Source organism: Mastomys coucha, unplaced genomic scaffold, assembly GCF_008632895.1.
Source record: "Mastomys coucha isolate ucsf_1 unplaced genomic scaffold, UCSF_Mcou_1 pScaffold22, whole genome shotgun sequence".
In the NCBI taxonomy this organism is placed as follows: domain Eukaryota; kingdom Metazoa; phylum Chordata; class Mammalia; order Rodentia; family Muridae; genus Mastomys; species Mastomys coucha.
Window position 1 is genome coordinate 35,818,097 of NW_022196905.1, and position 11,163 is coordinate 35,829,259.

The following is an 11,163-nucleotide window of genomic DNA, read 5'->3' on the forward strand; positions in this document are numbered from 1 at the left end:
GGTGCTTGCTTGCCTACAACACTAAGTTAAAATCATAGTTTCCTAAAACCTCAGGACAAAAATATATTAAATTACACAATCTGACAGCTGGCAACTCCATAGGGTTTGAGGGATTACATCAGTGCTGCCATGCTCTCTGCTCTCTGCTCTCTTCTAGAGTATGTATATGAATGTCTGCCTGCATGTGTGTATACACACCAGGTGTGTGCCTGGTGTCCATGGTGTTCAGAGAATGCTGTCAGCACCCTGGAACTGCAGTTACAGATGATTACTAGCTGCTATGTGTCAAGAACTTGGGAAAATGAAGAGAAATAAGAAATTGGAAAATGGCCAGTGGAAGAAGGAGGACAACCTGCGGTGTACTATAAGCCAAATGCACCTGTGTGTTAAGAAAGTAATCAGCTGCCAGAGAACAGAGATCCTCTGTAAAAGCAATAAGACTCTACTGCTGAGCCATCTCTTCAACATCATCACCCCTCTTTTCCTCTTTAAAGATGACTCAAATTGGTTAATTCAATTTCCCAAGGTTACACAGTACAGTGAAAAAATCACAACACCAAGTTAAAAAAAAATTAGTTTTTTGATCCCCAGTTTCTTTAATTAGATTTGTCTTATACTTAGTACAAATATGAACTATAATAAACTATTAAAGGGGCCTAACTTTTATCATTAAAATTGTCAAATCACATTTTCCTAAAGAAATCTGTCTTACAGCTGTTTTTAATATTTTTTTATTCTTTTCTCACATACATCCGAACCAGTTTCACCTCCCTCCACTCCTCCCAGTTCCTCTTTTTCCCACCTCCCATCTCCCCCAGATCCATCCTCATATGTGTCCCTTCAGAAAAGAGCAGGGATCTCAGGGATATCAACTGAACACAGCATACTAATCTAATATTTAATAATTTCTTCTAAAATTCAAAATCAGTGGCATACCATAAAAGAAACAAAAAGAGACTAGGAGCTGACTCTGCAGTTAGTAGCACTTGCTGCTCTTCTAGAAGACAGTTCAGTCTAATGTCCACATCAGACAGCTCACAACTGCCTTTAATTCCAGCCCCAGAGGATCTAAGGGTTCTTGGGCTTCCATGGGCACCCATAAAGGTATAGACTATTTTTTCAAATGATTACACAACTCCCCAACACAAAGAAAACAAAACTAAACACATATAATTTCTTCAGCTTGGTAATTTAACAAAACCCCATCACTGAAGCAGGTATCAGGTAAAAAAAACAAAACAAAACAGGTTTTGGTTATGGCTATCAAGCAGTAGTCATTTAATGTTCTCAGACCAATCTAAAGGCACATTTACACACTACATTTGGAAATAGAACTCATCCAAGTAATCTGAAATGAGCCAACACTCCCTGAAGTGCTGTATACATGTAAAGACCCGGGATAGAGAGCTGCTTCTCATCTAGACCCAGGTACTTTCTTCCAATAGCTTCTACTGAGCAAATAATCACAACTGTGCTTTAAAACTGCAAATGTAAAGAAAAGAAGCAATGAGAATAAAAGCAGCAGGTCTACCTAAAATAACATCTGGGTGTAGTGGTCTGGAACTGTTATATTCAAAATATAAAAAATTAAAAAGATGCAAAGTAATAAAAAAATGAAGGGGCAGAAGGTTTCAGTTTAGAAATATAGCAGAATGAATTTCACAAACCCTTAAAAGAGTTGTTTATGCTTTATAAATTACAGCTCTCTGAAATAAATGTTCTTGCTATAATATGTAGCTGATAAATTTTATAGGAGTTGATATAAATCCTTCAGGGTAAAAAAATCAAATGTTAACTATTTAGTAGTCTCACCTATTTACTGTCCAGATAAAAGAATTTCAAAGCCTCAAAGGATTTACAGTGTAAGTAATCATGTTTCTATAATTCTACACAGCCATTTCTCACAGTTTATTAACAACAACAAAAAAAGGCTTTTAAAAGCCTTGTGATAATTTTATTGAGAGCATGAATACAATTTTCAACTTCAAATGCACTTATTTTTCTAATACATGTCCACTGAGTACAGAGAACACAACTTATAGAGTATGTTAAAATGTAACCTTTCAACTTCCCAGTGTAAAACATCACTTCCTGGGCAGATAGTACTCCAGGAACAATCAATCACTGTTAGGAGGAATATACACTCAACGTTGTTAAATAGTCCTGATGCACTCTTCTCTATGCCCTCATCTGTCATGAAGATTGTTTAAAAATCTGAGTTATTAGTCTTTATTTGGGAAAGGATCTGGTTAATATCTTTAAGAGCAGAAATCATTCATCCATCCACTCTATGCTGGCGCATGGTAATTCCTGCCCCCAATACATGTTCCTGATAACCACCCTACCACCACTAACCGAGAAGCTATAAATCAGGGTCTGGGCAGCTCCCATGTAACCCCTGTTAACTCTGTTTACAATCTGTCCACCTCAGAATGTGAGCTAGCTGGGGAAGAAACAAGCTGATGGATCAGATGGTATGAAAACGTAACAGATTAAAGAGAGAAAATGACAAATTAAGATGGTACATAATTATAAAGAATGGACAGACTTTAAATCAATCTTTAAAAAGTTAACATTCCCAAATTTTCATTTTGTTATAATGTTGCCTAAAGCACTGAAGAGAAATTAAAACTATATTTCAATGCAAAGAAAAATTAAAATCTTGGAAATAAAACCAAAATACAGGTTTCTAACAAAAAAAAAAATCAAATTAGGAAACGTCATTCTAAATTTTTCATATTTACATAATCTAAAAAAATGACATGAAATCTATATTTTGTTTCAAACATGACCAAGCATAATATAGCTGTGATGTAGTTTCTAAGAAATTCCCACTGGCAATATTCCCTAAGGTGAAATCCAGGGGACAAATTGGCCTTTAGGACATCTAATGATACCTTTTCTGTATTGAGGAAAACCATTTTCATGTTGTATGCATGGAGGAAGGTCTCAAATAATTACAAAAAAAAAGAATGAAAATAATTTCCCTGATTAACATTTGACTAACATTCTTGGGCCACAAATACTTCTAGTTTATCCATTATGCAGATAATGATATTCTTAATTTTCATTAAATTAAGTTTAGTTTTAGTATAGAAAGATATACAAGAAACAGTATTAGATGAAAATAAGACCACACAAATGACTGATCATAATGACTACACAAAGGCCTAGGTGGCTCCTAGAGATTGAGCTGCCAAAGGAAGTAACTTTAAGGTGACTATCAGGACAAGATGAGAGTGACAAAATAGAGCTAACAGAAAGCAAAGACCAAGGAGAAAAGCACATCCTGCAGAAGACATGGACTTGGATGGCTTATGTAAAGAAAGGCAGGGGAGGGTGCAGAAATGAGGAACAAGCATTGAGCACAGGGAACATAGACGATGAAATCTGCAAGGCAGGCCAGAGTCAAATCACCTAGACCTTGTAAACCTAGAGGAGATTAGATTTCACTCAGAACAATGAGAAAAGGATTTAAAGGCTGTAAGTAGGAGACACCTATGATTTTTTTCTTTGGCAACTAATTGAACAAAACAAAGAGCAGGAACACCAGTCAGGAGGCTATCTGTATGAGAGGCATGGCCAGACCCACCAAGGTGTCCGTAAGTGAACAAAATAAATCAAATACTCCTAAGCTCTGCAACGTGGCCCCTTCAAGCTAGAGTTCCCCAAAGCTGGAAAAGCATGACTTTCAATGACAGAGAAACAGGGATTAAGCCAGGTGGATTCAGTTCCCTGCCTTTTATGCATATAATTGTTTCCAGATGTAACATGGCCAAAGATCATAACAAGAATCACTAACCACTTCTTGAACAGTGCCTCCAGTTCAATCTTTAAGAAAATTAGCAATGGCCAGCTTAATATGCCATAGCTATCATTTTAAAGTTTGTTGAATAAATGGCCCTCCCTCCGCACATAGGGAGGGGGAGAATAAAATAGTGACAAAGGATTTCCTAAAAACCATTCCTCCCTGACAGTTTCATAGGACATCTATTTTGGATCTAATGGACTATAATTTGTTATCATCCAGATAGAAGCTATGCATATTTCATGCTTTTAAAAAACTACGATTAACACTGAAATAAAAATTGAGTGCTTCCTAGGCAGAAAACATTCATGGCTTTTCATACAATATAGTATTTTATTTAATCTTTAAACTTATCAAACAGAAATTACTATTCTCATTTCCAGGTGTAAGGAATCAAGACTTAAAAGTGTGAAGACACACATTTTTGTTAAATACAGAAATGGTATTTGTAAAGTAAGTCTCTCTATATCCAAAGCCTTGTGATCTTAAACAACACTCTATATTTCAGGTAGTATCTTAGGTTATACAAAGAAATAACACTAACTAATGTCTGACAGATTTTAAGAATAGAATATATGCTAAAAATTTTTAGGAAAATAGAATTATTTTTCTAAACATGTTTCCATTTTAATAAAAAGCAAGTAATTACATATTCTACTAATGATAAGCTCACAATATGTTATGAATATGTCCTCCTACTAACTCTAAGACTTAACTATAGCTGTTAATATTTCTACAGGCTGTATTTCTATTCAACATATTCTTTCTCTTTAAGTTGAAAGAAAGAGAGCACAACAGTGAGTTTATCGCAAGATCCTTCTATACCATTCTTAGGCATATAACCAAAAGATACTTCATTCTCTATAGAGACACTAGCTCAAACATGCTCATCATTGATCTACTCATAATAGTCAGAAATTGGAAATAACCTATATTCCATCAACAGATAAATGAAAAAGAGATTGTGGTACATATATACACAGTGGAATAGTACTCAGCCATTAAAAATGAAATTATAAAATTCAGAGATAAATGGAGACAGGAAAAAAAAATCACTGAGGTAACCCAGACCCACAAAGACAAATATGGTATGTATTCACTTACATGTAGATATTATAAGCCCCTCAAAGAAGGCCAGGCCCTGCCTCTGAGGACTTCCAATCATCAGGCTCTGCCCACAGAGCACTCTAATGGCCATAAAGGCTGGCTCCAACCCCTCCGGATGCAGGTGACTAACCTCTACCCTGCAGAGTAAAAAGCCTGCTTGAAATCCCACCAATCCCTGAGCTCACCCCAAGCTCAGGAATTGAAATCTCACCAATCTTCATCCTGGAAAGCTCTGCCTCCAAGAACCCCTATACGCAGCCTAGTTCCACAAGATAGAAACCACACCCAACACTGCTTGAGTGATCAAGAACTGGAAACTAAATAGCCCAGGGACCTAGGGGAAAACCAAGCACTACTGTTCTACCAAAAGTACATAGCAATAAAATGACTCCTACAATCTGCTATACTCATTGGTCAGTGCTTAGCTTAACCATCATCAGAGAAGCTTCCTCCTACAACAGATGGGAAGAAATACAGAGATCCACAGCCAGACAATGTGCAGAGAGTGAAAGACCTTGAAACACTCAGCCCTAAAGGATGTGTTTAGGTATGCTTTGTGTTCCACAAAATATACATCCCCTCAGGGCTCAGGGAACACTACAGAAGAGGAAGCAGAAAGAATGTAAGAGCTAGAGGGGACAGAACACATCAAAAAAACAAGACCTTCTAAAACTGCACAACCAATGTATAACATGAACATAGGAACTTAAGGGACTATGATAACATGCACAGGACTTGCACTGGTCTACACCAGATGGTATCCCAAAACTGAGAGATGTGGACACATGCCCACACCCCTAACCAAAAAGCTAGCTCCAATTGATAATCTCTTGCAAATGAAAAATTAATTTTCTCCAAGGGAGTCTCATTGGGAAAAAAACAGTCTTAAGGGTAGACTTCATGCTCAGCAGTAGATGGCCAACACAAAATGAAGTCAATAACCTTACAGGTCCTTTGTGTATATATAAGGCCCTGGTTTTGTGTTTTTATGGAATTCCTGTGTGTGCAAAGTGTGTGGCTTATGTTATCATTATCCCTTAGGTGCTTGCTTGTTTTCTAAGACAGAAGGGCTGAGGATCTGGATGGGGAAGAACAGGGAAAGGATAGGAGAGGGGAAACCCTAATCAGGTTGCAGTGTGTGAAAAAATCTATTTTCAATAAAAGAAAACAATAAGTAAAATAAAAATAAAAACACATCTGAGCAACATGTTTAAACAAGAGTATAACAAACTAGTTTCTACTCTTAATCCATTGTTTCTCTGTTTTGATAATGTGTTGTCTTTTATGAATTTTGCTACTTTTAAATAAAACTGTATTCCCAAATAGAAAATAAATGGATACTATTATATTAACTAATGTAATATCAATTTAGAAATACAAATTGTAAAATATTCAGGAGACTCAAAGTTAAAGACCTAATAGGCTTAACTATGGAATAATCTTTCACTCTATAATCACATGAAATTGGGCTAATGAAAGATTATACAGTAAGTAACAGGCAGGAAATATTCACCTGAAACCTGTGCCACATGTGTAACAGTCTTTGTGACTATATTCTCTGCTATGTGTCATTCTGAAGGGGAATATTATAAATACATAGTTTTTTAAGAAAGGAGTTATCACTAACTCAAAAATGAAAAGTATGAATTTTTATAACAATAAACCTCAAATACAATAATCTATTCATTTTCTGAAAAAAATTTAAATAACTTACATAAGGTCTTATTTTTAATACCTGGGCATACCATCACCAGCCTAGACCAGTATTTCATCTAGTCTAATATTCTGTTGTTGACATCAATCAGCAGTGGATGTGTCACAGGATAACCTAAGCACACAGCATACTGCATATAATTATACACTACTATGCCATTATCTCAGATGATGGTTAGTTATATCCTGAAAGTAACAAAAAAAAAATCCCAATTTCCCTCTCTCCTCTGCAGCTTCCCATATGGTGATGAGAAACCTCCAACAAAAGTATAAGTAGAATATAAGTTAATGCTTTGGTAACATGACAACTGACCAAGAAATTATCATCTAAAATGAAAAGCTACACACAGAAATAGAACCCAAAGTGACTAAAACCTATTATTTAGAAGGGAGATTTCAATGAACTACAAATCATGATCCACTCCAAAAGAACTACTTATAAAACAGATGTGCAACTTTTAGTTAAAACTAAAGAAAAAACACTACAATTTCTACCAAAGGCCATGCCACTTTGTGACATATAATACTTTTTTCTAGACAGCTGACAATATTATTTTTAACTCTGCAGAGAAATGGCTTCACACCTGTTTTGTAATGGTTTTAAATTAGGGATTAGGTTTATTAAATCCTCATCTTGGTAAATAAAACTACGATGCAGAAATCTAGGTCACCCTTTAGGAAATACTATTCCCTAAATAATTACAGAGAAAAATGTATTGCATGTTTCAGACATTTAGAGAAACTAATTCTCTTGGTGATATGGACAGGCATTGATTTAGCAACTCTTGTACTCAAAACAGTTCCCAACTAAATCCTCTATGGTATAATTTAAGTTCATTTTCTCTTTCTCTGACCTCTAGTAAATTGGAGAATATCAGATTATACCATAATACCTCATATATCTAAAAAACTCTTATTAATATTTTCTTTTCAAAAGTAGTACAGGTCAATGAACCAAATAATAGTTGAGTCCCTGGTTCAGTTTTATAATTTCTAGATGCTATATATCATAGTTCAAGAAACTGATCTCAAAAAAAATTACTTATTTATACTTTTTACTAAGTATTTTTCCCTAACACAATATACTCTGCCTTACATACACAAAAAAAAAAATTATCTGCATTTCAGAAATAAACTTTTAAAATGTCAGGAAAAGTTTATAAAAGACGGGAAGAGGAATAATGAAGGCACTATTCCGTCTTTAGAATAGGTCATAAAGTGAACCGTCACAGAGCTGAAGCTATAGTGTAGTATTATACAATCTCCAGCTGTGCTGTCACTCTTAACAGTCCATGCTGTTTCCTAAAGATCACAGGAAGCCAGAACATACACTATCAGTCTTGAACTTAACTTTACAAAAGCAGCCAAAAGCCACAGAACAATTATGACAGACCAAGCCTCAAAACAGGTCTTAATGTCACTGTAATGACTGTTCACATGGTTGAAAGTTATTCTTTCATGTGAGTGCAATGTGAGCTATATCATATACTACAAAGTTCAAAGATTAGATGTCACTTATGGAAAAAATGTCTGGTTTTTTATATTTTAAAAAGTTTTCTACTTAAACTCCAAAAAATATATTTCCAGATACCAAATATATTTTAGAAATAAAATGATCAACAATATAGGCAAATGTCACCTGTACACTTGGGAGGCAGAGACAGGCAGATCACTAAGTTTGAGGCCAGCCTGGTCTACAGAGTGAAGTTACAGAAAAGCTAGGACTACACACAAAGAAAGAAACCTTGTCTTTAAAAAGAAAAAAAAAGGAAGGCAAATGCCGTTGCAAGGTCTCAGCTTGGACCATCATAATGAACTACCAAAGGCCAATGAACAGACTTTCTTTCTTTTAGTTCCAGGGACTAGTAAGTTCAACATCAAGGCGCCAGCAGATATTGATGTGAGCCCTCTTCCTGGTTTGATGGCCACCTTCTTTCTGAGGAAAAGAATCCTGTTGTGTTTTTTCTTATAAGGGCCACTAATCTCATTCATGAGGGCTTCCACTATTATGATCTAATGACTTTGTAAAAGCTATACCTGTACTTACCACCATATTGGAAACTCAAGTCTCCATATATCACTTGGTGGGAAAACACAAACATTCAGTGCACAGAAGCAAAAAAACTTACTACACATAAATAAGTAGTAACAACTTACTTTTATTGCCCACTAAAGCAACCAGGGGCTGAGTTTCTGACTCTTCACTTACTGTCTTCACCACCGAATACCAATCTTCCAAATTCTCAAAGCTTTGGTAGTTTGTAATATCATATACCAAGAGGATTCCCTGTTGCAGAAGAATTATAGAATATTTATAACATGTTTGAAATAATATGAATAATACTCTTCAAAGTTTCCGATATATCAGGCATATTATAAAATGAAGTTGCTTTTATATATAAGTTGATTTCAACTTAAATGAGTTTTAAGTAGAAACAATAACAAATAATCCCATTTACAATAAATTCTGAAACAAAGATGCAATGCAAGCTAAGGTATAATTTTTTCAAAATTGTAAGAAATTTCCCAATAAGATACCTAAAGAATTCTTAGTGAATTCAGGATAAGAAAATTCTATCCCAGTAAAGCCCAAGGACTACATACTGTCTCTCACTTTAACAAAGTCAAACATTCAAACTTTTCAATGAGTAACCATCTGCTGCTGCTGCAATTTTAAATGTCTTCAAAAATGAAGATTCCATAATGTCCCTTGATAGGCAATTTCAGTGTTTAACACAATTTTCTTTAAATGAATTGTGGATTTCCTCTTTTAATCCTCTGTGCATTTAGAGAACAACTGGAAAGTGTCCTCCTTATAATAACCCCTCATATGCTTGAAGACAGTTAAGTAACTCCTTACCAGTCTGCTTTCCAGAGTAAATAAATGCTGTTCCTTAAGGCTGACTCAAAGGGCCTATTTTCTGTCCCTTTAATCATGGCTATTGAGTCTTCCCAGGACACACTACACAGAGTTTTTTGACATCCTCTTTAAAATGAGCAATGTAAAACTAGACATGATACTATAATAAGAGTCCAAGAAAAGCTAAATATAAGAGAGGGGCTGCTTCCTGCCTCTTATATATCATATTCCTTTTTAATTTATCCCATTATGTTATGAAGGAAGAAAGAGAAGTATATACATACACAAAAATAACAGAACTACATTCTTGATTCTCATCCAGTTTGTGGTCAAACACTTAATACAGGATAAGTTACTCATGGTATTCATGTCTACTTCTTATGTTATAATAAAATAACTATTTTGCATCTGCTACGTATCAAACACAAATTGAAATCTTTACACCAATCCTCACATCTCCTACAGAGATTAGCATTATCCCCATTTTACTGATAAATGGTATGACCCAAATAGATAACCGATGGAACCAGAACTGTAGCCAAGGACTAAAGGACTAAATATGTTTAACTGCAGATGCTATACCATGCATTATACTGACTGCTGGGGAGGTAAATGCTAAAGTACAGTATGCTAAAGTTCAAGAAAGTCTTCCAGGAAGCCTAGACATATAAACAGGTTGGTATACAACACAGCAAGTAATAAATTGCTAGTAAGGGTGGAGTTCCACTAAGGGTGGCTGCTATCAATGTGACATTACTGAATATAGACACTACTTGAACACTACAGAGCATTTCTACCCAACACATAAACTATAAATGTGAACAACCTTGGGAGCCCAGACAACAGAAATTATAGCACTTAGTAAATAATTCATTTTGACCACATAGCATTTCTAACAACATTTTTGAGTTTATATGAAAAATTTAATCATGAGTGTATTCAACAATTCACTCACAAAAACTTCCAAAAATTGAGTTTCTAAAAATTAGAACAAACTGGCTGCTAATATGATCTTCCAGTACTGAGCTTTTATTAAGCCACACTGGCCCTTAAGTCACCTATTTCTTGTCTTTAAAAGTAGATTTCTGGGGAGTAGAGAGATGGTTCAAGGGTTAAGAGCACTGGCTTTTGTTCTAGAAGACTTGGTTCAGTTCCCAGCACCCAAATGACAGCTGTCATCAGTCTGTAAGTTTAGTTTCAGAGGATCCAACATTCTATTCTGGCCTATGGGGGAATCACAAACATGATACACAGGTAAAACATGCAGGCAAACTACCCATACACAATGAAAAAAACCTGATACAGCTGTCTCTTGAGGGGCTCTACCAGTGCCTGACAAATACAGAGGTGGATGCTCTCAGCCAACCATTGGACTGAGCACAGGGTCCCCAATGGAGGAACTAGAGACCCCAAGGAACTGGAGAGGTTTGCAGCCCCATAGGAGGAACAACAATATGAACCAAGCAGTACCTCCAGAGCTCCCAGGGACTAAAGCACCAACCAGAGTACACATAGACGGACCCATGGCCCCAAATGCATATTTAGCAGATGATGGCCTTGTCGGTCATCAATGGGAGGGGAGGTCCTTGGTCTTGTGAAGGTTCTATGCTCCAGTGTAGGAGAATGCCAAGACAGGGAAGCAAGAGTGGGTGGATTAGTGAGCAGGGGATGGGGG

The 11,163-nt window shown here is 35.9% G+C and overlaps 1 protein-coding gene across 7 annotated transcripts in view; it reads right to left on the reverse strand.

Annotated features, from left to right (window-relative positions):
• Rab28 (RAB28, member RAS oncogene family) overlaps positions 1 to 11,163 on the reverse strand; it is a 73,230-nt gene that overhangs the window by 42,730 nt on the left and 19,337 nt on the right. For all 7 annotated transcript variants that reach the window (XM_031342064.1, XM_031342063.1, XM_031342065.1 and 4 more), the window contains one exon: positions 8,786 to 8,915. In XM_031342064.1, coding sequence (XP_031197924.1) covers positions 8,786 to 8,915 — 130 coding nt within the window. The remainder of the gene's footprint in view (positions 1 to 8,785; positions 8,916 to 11,163) is intronic.